Genomic DNA, 19734 nt, shown 5'->3' on the forward strand with positions numbered 1-19734 from the left:
AAGCAAAGGAAAAAAAAACAACCCTTATGTAATCTGAATTTAATCTGTCAGTTTCACCCACATCTTCTTTAGGACACAGTGAAATGGCTTCCACAGATAATAGAAAATGCAATCAAATTTCTAAATCCTGCCACCACAACTCTCTTCAGTAGATATAAGCAAAAAAGGCTTGTTCGTAGTGATAAACTCACAGATAATTACTGTAAATATTCTTAAGAAAAGTGTTCGGTGAGAGATTTCAGTAGCTCGTAAAACTTTACGGTTTTTGGTTCAGTGTCACCGTTTGCCTTTTTTCCAGACACAGCAGGCACCCATTAGTGAAAAGCCTCTATTAACCAATGCACACAACCTGATAATGGAGCACTGAGCAGCTAAAAAGCCTTTACAAGGTGATTAATATGTCAGTACTGTGTTGTGCCCTAAAGGTGCAAATAAATAAATGATAAAAGGTTAAAAAAATAAATCTTTACATCCTTAATTGGATGTACAATAATTTTTGTTGATGCAAAACATTAAACATACAGGGTATTATATGTGCAAACAAACTGAGAACAACAGAAAAAGGCAGTGCAAAAGGAAGGATTTCCAGAAACGTCAGGATATCTTCACTGTTTTGACTTTATGTTCATATCCACCATTGAAGGACGTTAAATGTAATTAAATCTGTTGAGAGTTGAACAGAGCAGCAAGGGTGAGACCAGATATTGGGGTCCTAAATCTAGTTACACTAGTGACAAAGAAAGAACCATCCAAGTTATCCCCAGTAAGCACATTCTCTAGCAATATGCTTTCACCGCTTATCAATCGGACTTTTCAAATATAAGACGATGTGTTTTGGTTTTCTTGACTCAGTTTCACACTATCCTAATTTTAAAGAAGTTACATCAAAGCCTTTACCTGAGTGTGAGATGGTGCGAGGCCCTTTCGTCCATAGACTCCAATCAGTGCATTTTTCTGTACTGAAATGTTGAACTTAAGAAAGCCTGGTTCCTCCATGTTTATTTGAGAGTGCCAGAACACACCCGGTGGAATGCTCTGACCCACTCGCTTCCCTATGTCCACCTGCCCAGTATCGATGGAGTTGTTTTCCGGATGAAGCACGCTAGTCCTTCCTATAAGAGAGAAACAAACCCGAAACCATAGAGTTAAGGTGATATTGACTGAACACAACCATCCAAAAGTTTTAGAAGAACTCCAAAAATAAGTATGAATTCCAGCAAATAAATCATACAAAAACTAGTAACTAAACTACCCAAAGAATGAATATATAAATAAATAAATGAATAAAAGCAGACATATTGAAGGATTAAGAAAAAGGATTAACAGCTTTCTCACAACAATGGAAATAAGTACTGAAAGTTAATGCAAACAGTTCCTATAGGTGCCTCAACTTTTAATGATCGCTCACACAGCCTTCGTCTCTGTGCAAAGCCCGTATCAGAACCGACTTTGTTACTACACCTTCTGATTATTACACTCTACTGCAGGAACTAGTACAGCATAATGCTATCAAAATGGTGGAAAAAAGGAAGACCGACTGGTTGGTCATCCTAGAGCACGATAATGAGCCAAAATATCAGAAGAAGAAAAGTGGACAATGATGGAAGGGCAGCAGAGTCCCCATATTTAAACCCCATTGAGCTGGTTTGGCATTGGCTGGACACACTGAGAAGTTACATTGTGCAAGTTCCAACAACAACTGGAAAAAACACCTTTTTTTTTAAACCATTTGACCAACAGTGCAAATAAGTCATCGCAGAATCTTGCTATCCTCTCATTTTTCATATATCTTTTGCTTTGCAGCATTGAATTGTTTTATTCATGCACAGGGGCATAATAGTCATATCTTTTCCAAATGAATTGTGACTGAGCAAGGGAGTATTAAAAGTAATGGTTCCCTGTAGTCCATGATGCACTGCTCAACAACAAAATGACCAGATATAATTGCCCTTTTATAAGACTAAGAGGCCAAGTCTTCCATTTTTACTTTGGTCCCGGTGACTCATAGACTAAGCCTTCATATCAGATAAGGTCTAAATGGAATCTGTCACATATACTGAGCACTACCTTGCCAGACCAATAACAGCAAATCAAAACAATTTGGAGAACGATGTCTTTAAACTGTGCCCTCCGAGTGGCAAAGATGGAGAAATGGTGGGTTTAAATATAACTCATACTCAATTAAAAAACTGTAGCTTGCGAGGTGCTATTATAAGAATGCATTTTATTGTTAAGAAGAAAAAGCTGTAAAGCATTTTTAAACCCCTACCATCTAAGGCTCTGCTGAGGAAGGAATGCAGCTGGATGATACACTTGCATACCTTTACTGCTTCTTCTGTTCTTACGCATTATAGAGTGTGGACATAGATATACTGTAGCTGTGGCTATATCTGTTTGTGGCAGACCCCAGTTATTTGCATGCCTCAGTGTTGTGCGTGTAATGAGGCCATTGCCTGTCACTTTAGCTTCAGTCAAAGTGAAGACTGGAAGCCAAGTTTACCTCCAGGGAGAATAATAGCTGACTATTGATTGCCTTTAAACAGTCCAAAACCTGTCTCATGCTATCTTAATTAGCAGTACTTATGAGGATTTAAATCTAGTTGAGTTTAAACAACTGAGCTTTTGCCTGGCCTACTCAACTCAATTATTGTTTTCATGGCTATGCATTCTAAATAATGTGTGCGCTTAGAGATTAATTTGGTGGCTTTTGCTGTAAAGGTGAGCTGCAATGGCCCGCCTGCTTGTTGATGAATACACAATGGTCCGAGATTATGATTAGAGAGTAGAAAGCTGTCTGGAATCAGTTAATTAATATTCAGAAGGTGAAAGATCTCAATAAATTTGAAAGTCTGGGCATTGAGCTGAATGTGGAAGCCAAATGTTTTGCAGCCGGAATTTGTCTTTATTGCTATTTAGACCTTTGCTTGATTTAATTAATTTGTGTGTCGTTAAAACTCACTCTGCTTTTTGTTCTGACATTAAATTTCAAATGCATCAACTAAAGAAACCCTTGATTTTAGATGAAAGTTTTTCATTCATTGGCCAATAACTAATCAACACCTCCCCTTTCCTTTAAACTGTTTAGTATTCAGAATATTTAAAACCCACACAATATATTTTATATACAATCCAAACTAAAATCCAGTGAAGCCAACAAAAGAATAAATAATATTAATATTGTGCATTACATGTCATTCTTATTTCCTCACCATCAGCAGAGAGAGCTGTCCCTACACTCGACTGAGTGGGCCCTGTTTTCCCAACTCCTCCATTTTCAAAAGCCGGCTGGTTGTCCAACTCTTGGAGCTGCCAATTGAGGCCGAAAAGGTGCATTGCTGTGAAATACACAAAAAAAAAATAACTGCGTGGGCTTGTAGAAATAGATAAACAAATAACCAAATAGTGGCACAGAAACAATCAAGCCACTTAAGCACAAAAGACCAGTGGGAGTGCACAATAGTTGAATCCGATGCAGGGTGAAAACAACAACAGTTTAACTTCCAATATTTCAGTTTAAATTTTGTTTTCAGTGACTACGCTGCCATGGGTGGTTTTTATGTAAACACAGCACCGATACAGGCCAGACAGAGTCATTTCAATCAATAGTTAGCAACCCCGTTGCTGTGGCATGTTTCCTTGGGGAGCGCGGTTCATTAATGCTCCAAAGTGCCTGGACACAAACCGTTACTGTATTTAAGAAAGCAGCAGGCAGGATTTCTATTTTGGCGAAAAGCTTCCACTTCAGACAAGCACACAAGATACACTGGAAAAGTCGTAACTTCTCCAACACTAATACAAAGCAGGAAGGACACAGATGCAGCTTTATGTGTTAGAAGAAGATGGAGGAAGAGAGAGACACACAGAGAGTTTGATGAAAGTGTAAGACCATGTATTGAGACAGACACTCACAGCAGGAGAGGGAAGTGAGAGGGTAAGATGCTGCAACACTCTAGTTCTCTTACATAACTAAACTGTGACTGGCTTTCATTCAGACAACCTGCTTTATTGTCGCAGTATTGGGTGCAATCAAACTGTTCTTCTTGTTGTTTTGGGAAACTGAGGTACTTCTGTGAGCACAGCGAGAGGGCCAATCTCCTTCAAAGTCACCAGCCAGGAAACATGCTGAGGAAGCATCTTGATTTCCGACCATTTGATCTGCGGGAGGAACTTTTCTCCAACACCCATCGCTTGCTGGGAAGATGGATGTCGACTGCAGCAAATAACTTGAGAGGTGGATGTGGGGCCAGAGAGACTATCAAATGTGAAGGAGACCAAGAAGAGACGGAAAACTGTATGTGCAATGTATTAATAGATACTTTGTTAAGAAATCAATTGAGTGTGTGTGTTTTTTAAAGGCTACTGTTGGAAATGCTTGGCATCAATTGAGTCACACAGGACTCGTCCTTGGTAGATCGTATGAACAGGTGCACTGGTGGCTTGAATTTCAGTGAAATAATGGGGATAGCACTGAGTGATAATGTTTACCAGCACATTCAGGTAACACCATGCTGAGTGTCAGAATCTTTTTTTCTTGCAGGTGCTGCTGAAACAAATCAGCAGCATCACCTGTAGAAATGGTTTCTGACTGGTTCATCAATAATTTTGACAAGTCTGACTTTTCACAGGGAGCACCTCCCGATGTGAAATCCTGTACGATCTGAGCACACCTGTTCTTTTTTTCATTCTTTCTTTTTTCTCTACCGATTCCCACATATAATATTTCAACTTTTTCTGAATATTTGGCAGTGTTAGAATCCTAGTAAGTCTCAGTTCAAATATAACAATCAGATAGGATGTACGTAACATATTTTGAACACCCTACAACAGTCTTATGTATCCTCAAAGTTAAATACAAACACAGTATAGTCTTCCATGGTCATATTTTCAGTTTTTAGGACAACATATTGGTGGCTTTTACTGAGGAGAATCCAAAAGAAACACGGTCTGTTAAGCTGGGCCCCAAATTGCAAGGCTCAGCTGGGGACACGGTGCATTAACCTAAAATGAAAAACCCTCCGCCTAGAAAAAAAAGAGAAAAAGGAAACAAATATTGTGGGACATAAGCTTAGAAAAATGATTAGCTGCATCAAAAATAAAGCAGGTAAAATAAAAGTTTGCATAACTTTTAATATTTTTTCTAAAGCTGTATTTGCAAGAAGAAAAAAATAAGAAATCTTACTCTGGTAGAAGATTGTTTGCTTCATCAAACGAGACACTGAATGGCATGTGTGCACTAACAAATACAGTGTAGATACAGTCCCTATTAAACTACCAGTTACAAATTTTTGGGTACACAATCCATTACAATTTCTAAACCTTGTTTATTTATTTTGCATTATGGACCAACAGTGGCTGATTAAAAAAATGTTAGAAATGGTTGATTTGAAAATAAAAAGGATCAGCATAATGAAACATTAGCAATAGTGTCCAATTAATAGCCGTGGAATTCAAAGTCCTTCAGGGATCCTGAATATATGCAGCAAATTCGATTGCATGTGGTTCACTCAGAACCACAAATACAAACACTCGTAAGTCTGCCAAAGCCATTAATCCTGTGAGGATGATTCATTTCTCTTTCAAATTTCAAGACAATCCATTCAGTAGTTTGGGGCAAAGTGGTGACCCTACAGAGTAACTGACATGCCACAAACAAAAATCCCACTTACCGAAAAAACAACAAATAAGCAAATCTTTATACAAATCTCTCCCTCTGTAAAAAAAACTGTGTGACTCAGTTGGCTCCTAATTGTAGATGCAGAGTCTATCTGCTCTGCAATCCTGTGTCCAGAATCACCAGCCATCCACCAGAAAGGAAACTGTGTGTGGCGGTATGCACTTGTGTGTCCGAGGCACCACAGAATCACAGAGAGCCCTTCCCTCGTTTCTGCTCTTAGCGCACTGGGGCCTGAATCCCTACTTACCTCATCAACAAATTGCTTTGAGGTGAATAGCCCTCAATTTATGAATTTGCATAAGTTATTCCTGCAGCCTAGGTCCATTCAATTAATATTTATGGAACCATGAGAAATTCTCTTCCTGAGAAAGAAGCTGGAAAAGCTAGCCTTTAATCGCTGATGTCAAAATTTGGCCTGTGGAACATCTACATGGACGATGAATAAGAGGCTGAATTTGTGAGTTGGCAACACGTTTGTTTGAGCTCTGATATACACATCCAATACTCCCCTGGCTACTCTCAGAGCAAATTCCCACACCTTGTTCACACGATTCTTGTTAGTGTTGTTACTAGACAAACAGAGTGCCAAATGAAATATGTTTCTGATTTATAGGTAAATAAATAAAATAGGCAAACTACTGTTTTACAGGATTCACAAAGCAGTCAGAACAGGTGAAGCTTTTCTAATGCCTAATATCCCCAAAAATCTTTAGTGAGTTTACCTGAGAGAAAGAGAGCTTATCTGGAGTGACAGAATCCCGGCAACAACTTGTAACTCAACAGCCTCAAAATTATTGAGTTACAGCTGTTTGATGGTTGAACCTGCTTCATACCATCTTTCTAGAAATCTCCCCAGGGGATTCTGTGAAATAAGCTCTACAGCTTAGAGTACACCTAAGATGTTCCTGTTCTCTGGTATAGTGTCTCCATCACACTCACATGGCTTAACAATTTTCTCCACCACAACATCAACCAACACAAGGTTTGCTTTTTTGGTCCAGTAGCAATTTAAGAAAGCTCAGTGTCTTGGGAAGTTTCTGCACTTGATTGGCACATCAAGTTTCTCCAACACAGTACTCAGCTTTTTGCATGGGTGGAGGAACCTGCCCTGGTAGATTTTATAGCCTTGTTAAAACCAAAGGTTCCTGCTATGTGTATATTGTTGTGATAGCCAGCACCTTAATGAGGCAACCTTTGAGTAAATAAAATGAATAGTGCAAAATTGATTATTTTTTCTTTTTTTGTGGCACAATGTTTCAGTGAATGACTTTCATCCCAAATGAGAAATCTATAAGATGCACTTTCACGGGGCAAAAAGGTCCACAAAACAGTGGATGGTTTGTTTTTAGACATTATTAATATATTTTCTACAGTTTTCTGACATTGAAACACAAATGCAAAATAAGGGAAGTCTTTTATCTTCATTTACTTTCAACAGTATAATCAGTGAGGACATGCTTTGTTTATGCAGTTGAGTTTTAAGTCCATTCCTAAAATCCACACGGTTTTCTCCCTCTGCATTCAATCAGAGCATTAAACCTGTACTCGGTCCTGATTGGCCTCCCTATATCTGAACAATCGCTGAAATTCTTCCAATCAGGCCAGTTTGCAGAGCTGGAACACGAAAGCTTCACCTCAGCAGGTTTGCCTCATTTGAATTGCAGGAGCTGCTGTTGTCGGTCAGCCAGGGTCTGATTTTTGTTACTGTTCTGCTGGTGAGGATTTAAGTCTTCAAATGTATTCAATAAAAAAAAAAAATAACCCAAACAATTTATCTAAACTATACTTGTTTCCAAAAAAATCATTGCTAATAAAATCTTAACCTCGGTTTCAGAACAAAAAAGACATTGAATAATATGGTGCAGGAAACACGGTCTATTTCACATGCTGCAGATGAAGGTGTGCTTGCATTTGTCTTTGAGCTTGTCTTTGTACCAATGGGACTGTGTGAACTGACAGCGGAAAAGTATTAAAGTATGAGTGCACATTGTCGCTATTTGAGTCATTGCACCTGGCAGGTAAATTGGCGGTGGATGAAAGAGAGAGGAAGTGGTGGAAACACTCTGAGACACCTGAGGCAAGTGGCAGAGGGCTGCATCTGTTTAACTCACGCTCCCTCGCATGCGTGCACACCTCGCTCGCTCGCATTTCTGCACCGAGCGAGATGAGGCGCACACTCTGGAGTCGGGCCAAAAATACAATTACCAAGCATTCGACAGGTCTACAATTAAACGAGTTGGTGATTGTTGGGATGAAAATGTTGTAAATGAATCCAATCTGCTAGAACTGTTAGTAACAACAGCTGAACAAATGGCAGTTTCTGCACATTCTTCCTGAGTAAACTCTGCAGATCTGTTATGAGCACAAGCTTAAAACAGACAAACAAAAATAGCAACTGATTCCTTTCCACGGAGGAGCAAAGGTAAAATATTTATGTAGACATTCATTTTAATTTTATGATACAAGATCACGAACCACAACCAAGTAACTAAACAGTTAAGTCAATAAAGGGATTATGAATATTGATATTGATATAGCACATTTATGACCTCTCCTCCTAGAGCACTTCCCTCTCTATTTAGCAATAAAACACTAGTTATAGGATCTTCCCAACATCGCCATATTTCTCCTTATACAACTGTGTCACATTTCCCCTGCCTCCAAGCTGGATGAATACTTATATATCCGCTCTGGGAGAAAGGCACAGTGTAAAGATTAAGGGCTTGGATGACAAGGGAGGGCAGGAGGAGAGATGAATCTGTAACGGCTTTATTGCTGTGGTCAAGATTATAAAGGTTAGCTAGAAGTCAGCTCTGACACGCTGTAAAAAATAAATAAATAAAAAAAGCAACAACATCAACAACAGAGCATTCAAAAGCCTTCTTGAAGGAAATATTGCCCAAAGGAGGGTTAAAAGATGAGCATTAGTTTATCTTCCTGACCGAGATAAAAGCATTTCCTGTTTGACAGTATAAACGAGTTTTAGTTGTAGTGCAACAAAGGCTTTGTGGACCAAGGTTAAATTTCAAGAGTTTAGAACTGCTTCCTTTGTTAAAAGAGTTTAGCTCCCAAACTTGTTCCATTCTGACGTTGCCATCTGTGCCATTTGAACCTCCCTCCATGCCTGCGTTTTAACAGAAACCCCCAAAGATATGAAAGGCCTGTCGGCCTGTGAGATGGGGATCAGAAGCATGAGGGCGATGCACACCCCCCTGTCAAAGGGAAACAAGTATGAATGTCTTGCTGGAAAGTGTACTGATGGCATGTCTGCATATCTGACTGAGAGCTTAGTCAGATACTGAATCATATCGCGACGTCTGCAATTGCTGCAAAAAGGAGAAGGCAGTGAAATAGCAATATTCCTGGCAGAGATCAAACTTCATTGAGATTAAGAGGCATGCCATCTCCATTCACACTAGCCAGCTTGCCTCTCATTTGTTCCATTTGACCAAATGGCTTGTCTGAAGGTTGTCAAATGTCAATGAAGATGACAGAGTCATATTTTTTCTCCTTACAATAGAAAGACATACATTGCTCTTGGCACAAAAACAATTGCTTTTCATGTAATCAGGTGACATGCAATGTCAGGCAATAACAAAAACTATGCAGTGGCAATATTTTTAACCAAAGCTTGGGGTAAACTTCATTTTGTCTGGCTAGATGGTTGGTTAATTTTAAATTTACAAATATGAGAACAGTTGGCATCTAACAGTGTAAATATGTGCACGATAAACAATATATGGTTCCAAAAAAATATTGTCAGTGGATGCTAGGATTTTCAGGCTGAATCTGCTCTTAATTGCTATTTCAGAGAATCAAGGGGGAAATCTTGTTTTTAGACCTCAGTGAAGATGTTCAGCCAAGAGTAGTGGGTAATATGAGCAATTTAAAGATTACATTTTCACCTGCTGAACTCTTTCCAAACGGATCAGCAGCAAAACATTGTGAGTACTCGAGTGTGTGGAGGATACGTTTGGAAGAGAAGCGAATTTAAAAAGCTGCTATAGCAGAAGTATTGAACTGATAAGACGTGCAGATTTTATAGGGAACATACATTGTGAAATTAAGACGAGGTGTGTCTATGATTGTGACATAAAGAAACACTTAAACTGGGTTCAGGTGTTCAGGCATCAGAACTAAATTCCTTGAAACCAATACCATGTGGCTCTTTTAGCTTTTAAAATTTCAATTAGTTTTAAATAAGGTTCCTGAAAATGAGACCAAAAGCTGTGATACAAATGTGCACGATCTCCTGCCCCGGTTCCATATTCCTATTTTTGTCTTCCCACCTGACCCAACCTGTGCCGCTGCTGTGTGGATGTTTGTAAAGAGCTATCATTACATTACTAATTGAGACATAATAGGGCACTGAAAAGATGCTGTCAAAATTCAGACATTAAACACAGACAACAAAATAGTTCAATTTAAAGGTCTGTCTGTGAAGAGACAGGAGCAGAGTTTAGTTATATTCTGTTTAACACATATTTTAAGAAGCATGCATTTAAATTGTAAAATAGATTTGGTAAGGTACATATGTAATAATCCCTTACTAAAATTTTAATTAGCCACATAGTCATGATGCATTTTTAAAGCTAAGGCTGAACTGGAAAAATATAAGAATCGTGATCAAGGCATCATGTCTGGGGTTAAAATTGTATATTTCCCTTCATTCTTTCTTCTTTTATACTCTTTATTCTCAACCTAAACAGCAATATATAACTTTTGTTGAAAAAAGGTACATTCTTGACAAAAAAAACCCTAACAAACCAAAAAAAAAAGAAGCTAATTAAGTTGTGAACAGAGCTGTGCATTTGGAGATTAATCATGAAAAACTGTTTCTGATTTTACATTGCAATTTATGTTTATCTTAGCCTTACCTATGCAGTAGCAGAGAATGATGGACAGAACCACAGCTATGCCTACAGCAATCAGGGCGGTGCATTTCCAGGAGCAATGTTTAGGGGACTTCTTAAACTTGAAAGCCCCCCTGGACAGGCTGTTTCTGGGCAAAGGACGCGCAGGTGTGGAGTAAACAGTCCCCGTTGCCATGGTGTACCCAGGGGCTGCTGCGCCAAAGAAAGGTGTCGTCCCTGTGCCCGTTTTAAAAAGAAAGTGCCTGTAGAAAAACAAAAACAAAAAAAAGCATTATTAAGTCAGTGGTTCTACCTCACACAGTTATCATGTGGTTATCTTTGACAAAATGGCCCCAGATTGCTACTGGTTTTGTGTCCAGTGTGCCTCCAATAGTCATATACAGTTCCAAAATTAAACTTACATAGTTAAACGCATAAAGAATCATCAAAATTCAATATACCCAGCAATGCTACAACTCCCCATGGCTCACACCACAGGAGGAACTGGGTTATAATCTACTATCCTGTATAATCCTGACATTGGAAAAGGTGAACAAGAAGTACCTCATAAAAACAATCATCTCCCACTTGCCCTTTTACAACTGGGCCTTTGCTAATAGCCCATTATACCTGGGGTAATTAAGAGGGTTTAATCAAATGCACTACGGAGTGATCGTCCTATTAACTTTTAAACCCCACGTGAAAAGCTCTTAAGTAAATGAATTAAGCCTTGTTGCCACTCTTGCCACTACTTAGAGATTAATACCTAAATGCCTTCAGGCTTATGTGGACAGCCAGGGAAATTGGACAGATTGACCATGCATTGAAAATGTTCTTCCAATCCTCAACTGTATAATCTTATTGCAATGCCCGTTTTTTGTTAAAATAAAGAAGAATACAGTCAGAAAATTGATAACATGTTTTTTTCACACCAGTATTGTAAACTCTAGATGTAAGGCACCCCAAGTAGTTTAGCACTCCAGAAAATACTTAACAGCTTCATTTATGATTTTTCTCTTTATGAACACTTGACTCACTCATACATGAATGAGTCACCCACACCTGTAACACACAAAATTACACCTGAAAATAGCCATATTGTACCACCTAATATCAACTGGAACTCGGCCATCTTGTGCTTAAGTGCTGTAAGATTATGAGAAAAAAACAAACTGCATAAAAGGTGAGGACAACACTAAAACAATACATTAAATACAAACATCTAAACTGATATAGTAATAAAATGCAGGCTCCCAGGCAAACGACGACTTACATAAGACAAAAAAAAAGTTAGTTAAATACCACTTTGAACAAATGTGCTAAATTAGTCAAATTTCACAGACCAAGGGCAAGAGAATGCACCGATTTGCTTTCTTATTCTCACATTCTGCTAAAAGTCCTACACAATGTTTTCCACAAGTCGTGTTTAATGTGTTATGTAGATTCTCCTGGAGGAGTTGGTTGCCACGGTAACCACTAATTTAAACACACCAGTAAACCGATAAACCCGTGTTTGCTCATCAATTATTTGTGCAGCATCTGTGAAGTCTCAAATGTAAGTTTTGTAAAGGCTGTTTTAATCCTGACTGTGATTCTGTACTAAAGAGCTTGAGAATGGCTAATTGAGCGAAAAATCTGAAGTCGAGCAGTTAAAGACTGAAAATCCATGTCGTAACACTTACTAATAATAATCAGACTTTGGCTGATTATATAATATGAACACATGACTACATAGTTCAGGGAAGCTCTGAATGCCCCTAAAAATTATTCTTTCATCTTTTGCTGCATTCTTCTTTTTCCAGACTGAATATTAGTCTCTAAGTAAAGTTGATTAGTGGCGTACAGATTTTACACATGTGACAGGAGGACACATCATCATCACCACAATGCAGTTCTTGTATTTCAGCGGTGCCGCTGATATTTCAGGTTTCTTGTTTCTCCTGTGAGCATATCTCTGAGGTAAAACCTCCACTGATCAATTCTTGACTAAAAGAACAAATGTCAGATTTGTATCGTCTGGCTCCTCAATGCTTCAATTGACACGTGCCATTGTGATCAGACAGGGATTCCATTTAAAGGTTATGAGGTTTCACTGTTGGAATGACAATGCACCGGGCATCTGCAACCAAGAGAAGTTCAGACCACTCAGTCTGGAACAATCTGTACTGTAGCTGCGGCAGACTCTATAATATGCAGTTGGGTATGAATTGAGGTCAAAAATTGCACAACGTTGGAGGCGGCAGACGTGTAGTCAGACACGCAGGCAAACAGACACGGCTATCGGGGGAGTTAAGTGTAAGTGGATGCAATCTGATGAGGTAGACAGAAAGAGACATGGACGTGTATGTGTGTGCTGAAAGGGTTATGTACTCTATCTGAGGAAGGTGAACACCGAATGCAAGTTAGGCAGATGATCTGGAGACAGTTTTGCCTCTAAATAAATGCAGTAAATCTGTGTGTCCTTTATTTGGGCAATGCTATGAATACATTATATTTTCATTCTCAGGAAAGAGACTACTACTACTAGACACTAAAAACAAATACACAAAGTATCATTTTTAGCAACTACTAGACAAATCCAACAAAATGGTATAGATATTTACAATGTTTAGTTGATTAACTGACTGAATAATGCAAATCTACCTTCACAGATCTGCTACACCAGTAAAACCAGCAGCCTAACAGTATGCAAGCCCCCTTAGTGCTGCCAAAACACCGCTGATCCGTCAAGGCATTGACTCCAAAAGACCTCTTAAGATGTCTTGTGGTAACTGGAACCAAGACCTTAGCTGCAGATCCTTTAAGTCCTATAAGTCGCAAGTTGGGGCTTCCATAGATCTGACTTGTTTTTCCAACAAAACCCACAGATGCCTGATCGGATTGAGATCTTGGGAATTTGAAGGTCGGGTCAAGTCGATGTGAGCCGACATGACAGTTCAAAATCTCTGTCATGTTCCTCAAACTGCTTCTGAACATTTTTTACCGTGTCACAGAGTGCATTATCCTGCTGATAATGGCCACTGCCATCAGTAAATACTGTTGCCAAGAAGGGATATATGTCATCTGCACCAATGTTTAGATCCATTTTTAATGTCCAAGTAACATCCACACGAATACTAGCACTGGCTCTTCTTTCCACAGTACAAACCTTGCGGCCATCTCTCCTCTAGGCAAAAAACAGGCATGCACACTCCACGGTGCCAACTGCAGGTACTTTCAACAGTAGACACACACTGTGTGTTTTGACAACTTTCTATCATAGCCATCATTACAATTTTCTGCAGTTTGTACTACAATAGCTTTTTTTTTGTGCGATCACTATGGGCTCCCTGGAGCAGTTTCACCACGTGTGCCTCCATAGACAACCTTTGGTAGTTACTAACCACTACATGCCAGAAATCCTAACAAGACTTGCTGTTTTTGAGATGCTCTGACTCAGTTTTCTTGGCATCACAAATTAGCCCTTGTCAAAATTCAGAGATCTTCAGACTTGCCCATTTTTCCTCCTTCCAACACATCGGCTTGACGAACTGTACGCACGCTGCCCAATATATCCAGCCCCTGACAGATGTCATTGTAAGGAGATAATCAGTGTTATTCACTTCACCTGTCAGTGGTTTTAGTGTTGAGGCTAATCAGTGTATAATTACCAAGAACATACGGCACATTCATTAGTGGTTTAAAACTGTAAAATCAGGTATACTTGCATCAGTTAAATCCCTCTTTGCTTCGTACTTGAGAATGCAGGGTCAGTCTGAAAGTGTGTGCACCAGCCTTACCAAGACTAATTCTTATATGGGACGTTTATTGAACTTGGCGTTTTCAGTAATTCTAGTGCTGATGGTTTTCATGTTTGCCCGCACTTTTCTCTAAAGAGCAGACTGAAGGGGTCTAAAGATGAAATGCTGTTGGACATGATTAACAAACAGCAGACTAGTGTAAATGTCTGCAGCTATAGACACTGGATGACCGGCTGTAATTGATTACAGCCAGTGTGATGCAACAAGGCACATTACTATGCTAATCCAGCCAGCCCCAGTGATAGCAGTGTGGTGTGTTGTGAGTGAGCGAGAGGGAAAAGAGACAATCAAGAGAGTGTGAGACTGAAAGGGATAGAGAGCGAGTGAATGGCTGTGTGTCAGTGTGATCGCAGTGTGTTTGTGTGCACGCCTGTCTGTCCCATTGAGATGCCCGAAAACACAAAAGCAGCAGCCAGCCTGGTCTCCTCTGCTCTCACAACATTGCTTGTCATCATGATGACATTTGAAAAAATCCTCATAGAGGACAAAAGACTAAACAGTGAGTGGGTGGATTTGTCTACGGCTAACCTCCAGCTGTCGGGGTGAGAGAGCACACTAGAAACAATGTAAATCGAAGCCCTGCGAATATGTAATCTGGCCATTAGCCGCTTTCAGTATTAGCATTAGCATTTCAAGGTGAGAGCTGGAATAATCAGGCTGCTTTAAATACGGCCAAAAAAAGACTACAGATGTGAGTTGGCATTGCGGTGACTTGTTTTCACACTTGCTGCAGTTATGGTCTCTCCTCCAGATTAGCACCTGCCCTCTCAACAGTGGGTGTTCAAGCAAGTGCTAATCTGTTAGAGCTAGCTCTGCACTGTGAATGTATTTTTGCGTCACCACACTTTTAGTGCCATTGATCAGCATGGTTCCATCTTGAGTCACTCCACCAGACATGCACATGGATTTTATCGTATTTAGTGAATCTGAATAGGTTTGATAGCTTAGTGTTTATGTATACAATGATGTGTTTTTTTTATAGCATAACAGCATGTCTGAGACAGTTTGCATGAAACCCAGTTTTGAGATATATTTGTGGTTCCTTCCAATAAGGTTACATTTATAATGTGTCTTTTAGATGAATCTAGTTTTCCTTATAATGTAACACTGTTCATGTTTAAAAAAGATGCACTACATTTTGCCAGCAACAGTAGCAGCACAACCACCAGCAGCACCAGCAGCAGTTGTTTATAGACTAGTCTAAAATAAAGGCTAGAGGGAAATAATGCAGAAACCTGGAAACACCACAGAAATGTGCTTGGCACCAACGATGTTGGCAAAATAAATAAAAAGCAAAACATGCAGAAAAAGAAAAAAATGTCTTGAGGATTACCACTTTGTCTACACCACCATCCATTTTGGCAGGTAACCAGCCATCGCTGCATGCTCCTTTCTCTTCCAAAAGGCTAGTTGGCTGGTGTCTTACACATGACTAATCAGTTCTGGTGCAATCATGACACAGTGGCTGTTGTACAAGAACAAAGAAAAGTTCCCTTTCTCCTTTGTTATCTGAAGCATGACCGTCTGAGTCATGATTTACATGTACGTCCCACACAAACAACTCTGCACGCACACGCATAAACCAAATCCTCTTGGATTACTTCTGCAGTTCTTTTTCACCCCCGAGAACAATTCTAGTACATTTTCCATGAGGAAAATGCAGTATCTGAGGGACACATGATGATTTTAGAGCAGAGACATAATTTCATTTCACCAAAGGACTCCCATGATGCATGAATCCAATGAGGATTGACAGTACATTTATAACTGCAACGTGTGGCTATGCTGGCCTTCAAAGGAATCATCCTCAAATGTCATAACGACTTTTCTACTTGAATCTCATTGAAATGGAGTGCTAAAAATGTTGAAACTTCCTCTTTCCATTTAGGAAAGCAGACACCTTCATGTCTTTTCTACAGTGGAACACACACAGAGCTTATAGCTTACACCATAAAGGCATCAACATTACTGATACCATATCACCCAAATGATTAAGCACTGCTCAAGAATAATTACTCCAGATGTACACCAGTCTCTTAAGAGACATGACAGTTCATTTTACAATGAAATTCAATTGAATATTTCTAATTGAAAATATCACACAGAAAAGTGAAGCCAAGTCATGAGTAAGAGGAAAACCTGGGGGGCTTATTAAAACTACTCCACACTTTTTTTAAGGATCTGAATGTCTCCTTAGCTCTTCAGAATAACAGCGAATATAAAGCTGAACATGCACTTGTCAGCTAATTGAGCACTTTACATTACACGATCCTAGCACAAAAGTTCACCTCGAATACATTTATACAGTTATTTGAAAAGGATATGATAATATTTTTCCTTTACAAATTATAGCTGGGTTCAAGTTGTAAAACATTTGATGACTGTTTCATTTTAATTTTTCTTTATCTGCTTAATGTATATGTTTCATATGTTTAAACTGCTGGAGTAAATGAGGCAAAATCAAACTCTGATTTTTAACACAGCTGTGGCAGCATAATCACAGTGGGATCAGTGATATTCGCTCACCATATAATAATGAGCAGGAGTTACAGCAGTAGTTACTGAGTGCAGCACTTCACTCATTTTAAAGAACACTGAAAGCTATTCATTGTGAAAGCTAGTTGGTATTGAGTCAAATTAGTGCACTCGTGCTTTGAAGCCCAACACTTTTATGGGAGGTTACACACACAAAATTCATTATGGCTAATTGCTGTAAAAGTAGCTAATGCTGTCAAATGAGTGCTTTATTTTCAAGGAGGTCTTGATGTCACAGGAAATATATTAAACAAGATCATAACATTATGATTTATACTTGACACTTTTTTAATCAACTGCCTTGTACAGAATTATTTATTGTCTGCGCATATGGCCACGTCGACTACGCTCCATCGGAAATAAAATTCAAGTCACTGTTGAGGAATCAAAAGAGATTCATATCCCTGTGGTACTCTGGGCCACCTTCTTATGTGCTGTGCCAGGACTTTGCAGCCCCAAAACCCCCTGAAGGCTGCCTAATGAATACTTTCTTGAGCTTCTGTTTACATTTCCCAACCTGGTGGTTTTCTTGACATCTATAATTATGTGCTGAACCGGGTCTTCCCTTTTGGCCCAGTTGGTTCTCGGCAACCCCCTGTTCCCACCCACTGACAAGCACTTGATTTAGAGTCCACTGTGGTGATAGTGATTTATGCCTCAGCTGATGATAGGTGTGCACATATTGTTTTGTCGATATAGCTAAGACAGCTCAAGGTCATTGAGCGGTTAGTATTCAATCACCACATCTTCCCAAGAAAGTGAGACTGTCACCACGTATTCCAATTGATTCAGTCAGATCATAGGAGATTGTTACCCCATGCTGCCACACGCAAAATTCAAAGTTTACATTCATCTGAGCCTCAGAAAGGGGACGCTGTGCCAGTGAAATATCAGGCTAGAATGCAATCATCTACTCTAGGCCATTTCTGAGTCACAGCGCAATGTACCACACTTCATTAGCCAGGATATTTTGAGCTCACTGATTAAGAAAGATGTAACTAATGTTTCAGGGGGAAAACTTGGCAGTGGCTCTTATGACAAAGTAGTGTCTTGCGCAGCAGATTTTGGTATAACACACTCTCTGCTTACCAAGTTTCTTGTTAAGTTATGGCCTCTCTGATTATAACTGTCAAGTTCAGAGATATTCACATACTTCTCCCTAATCATGTATTTTCCTTCTCATTGTGTCTCTCCGACTTAGCAATCCCCCCTTTAGATTCATACAAAGTGTAGAAATGTGATGAACTGGTATATAGGGAACTATATTATGTCATGAACATGTGTCAGTGTAATATCACTTTAAAAATTGGTCGAGAAATCCTTAAATTATAGAGTGACCATCTCATGTTTGTAGGAATGGCACCAAAACATTGATAAAATCATCAGCTATTAAAAATCTGTGTTGTGAAATTTTCAGTGTGTTCCACGGCCTTGGCTGTTGGAGTCCCCCGCTGTTGTCTTGGGGAAGTTGCAAGCTACGACTATCATCTACTAAGACTGCCATGTATTCAGTGCCTTCTTCCACCGCTGATCCTGTATATGGGTCCGTGCAGATCATTAAAATGATCACAAAGATGTGCAGAAAGCATAAAAACACAAATATAAAGCTCATTTTTGGCAACAAAAAACAAACTGCTGGTTCATTAATGACAGACTGAGTGACTGGTAACTCTGACTGTAAGTTTTAGAAATATGGGCTGATGTCTTAAAAGCACATCAAACAGGCCAGTGGATTAATGAGACAGGTCACCAGATTTAGAACACATGAAACACGTGACCAAAAAAAAAAGGCATTAAAATTCAACACGCAGCACACAGATATGCCAACTTCCACCTCCCTCACTTTTCAAATGAAAAATGCAGCATGTAAAGTGGTGAAAATACATCAAGTATAACATCTGGACCTGAATCTTTCAGTTCTGTTGTAGGTCACCATGGTTCACTCACCTGCTCTCCAGGGCCACATTGCTGCCCAGGACCCAGCTGTCCTGCAGCTGGACGCATTCCGCCGTACTCTGCAAGTCAGCCGCCAGGCCGGCTGTGGGTGGTGGACTTGGGCTCCTTTGATTGGCCAGTGAGCTGCGGCTCAGGGAAGTGATGGAGGGGTGTTGCCTGTGTGGGGGTGGAGCTGGTGGCAGAGGAGGTGGAGCTTGCTGACTTGACAGATGGTCACCTGGAGAGGAGGAGAGAGAAAAACAGGCATCAGCATAGGAGTTTAAGAATCCCTAATAGTGGGAAAATCGAAATAATAAATAATTAATTTTGCTGATTAAAATTACACCCAGACTGAAGCGACGCGACTGCGAAGAGAGAGCAGATGGGTAAGATTATGCATTTGCCTTATATGCGAGCTATGACAGCACAGTGCCACTTAACAGACCCAGAAAGGTAAATACAACCGAGAGCAAGACATTAAAATGAGATGCAACCACTGCAAAAAAACAGGAAATAAGAAGTGCTTTTATGGCGATACACATAATAATTGTCACAAAACGCCACATGGCTGACAGTTGGGTTCTCTTAAACAGAAGGTCACTTAGAGAGGCAGCTGTTCTTTTATGGGCGCTTAACGCAATGTTTCATGTTTGATTACAGCCAGAGAAGACTCTCAAATAACTAATGACCAGAACATCCATTAGAGCTCTGAGAGAACAGGTTTTCCAATTTCACACAAAGCTGTGTAATTGGCCCCCAGAATGGCATGTGGTGATTATCTATCCATCTTCCCTGTTTAAAAGGTAAAAACCCACAGTGCTGACAATTCTGATTTGCTCCAATGAGCCCCAAATGGGTATCGTCTTTCTTGCCTTACAGAGAGCCTGAAGAATATTGAAAAAGTCGGGAGTTGTGTTTTTTGTTTTTTTTTAGGAGC

At 39.6% G+C, this 19734-nt stretch overlaps 1 protein-coding gene across 8 annotated transcripts in view; it reads right to left on the bottom strand.

The window, feature by feature from the left end:
- The window catches only part of LOC113030834 (teneurin-3), a 132539-nt gene that overhangs the window by 55213 nt on the left and 57592 nt on the right, over positions 1–19734 (bottom strand). For 7 of the 8 annotated variants that reach the window (XM_026182580.1, XM_026182588.1, XM_026182622.1 and 4 more), the window contains 4 exons: positions 18810–19035; positions 10552–10790; positions 3210–3335; positions 898–1112 (listed from right to left, as the gene is read on the bottom strand). In XM_026182580.1, the coding sequence (XP_026038365.1) occupies positions 898–1112; positions 3210–3335; positions 10552–10790; positions 18810–19035 (806 nt within the window). The remainder of the gene's footprint in view (positions 1–897; positions 1113–3209; positions 3336–10551; positions 10791–18809; positions 19036–19734) is intronic. The other variant, XM_026182631.1, reaches the window with a different exon arrangement.

Source organism: Astatotilapia calliptera, chromosome 2, assembly GCF_900246225.1.
Source record: "Astatotilapia calliptera chromosome 2, fAstCal1.2, whole genome shotgun sequence".
Lineage (NCBI taxonomy): Eukaryota > Metazoa > Chordata > Actinopteri > Cichliformes > Cichlidae > Astatotilapia > Astatotilapia calliptera.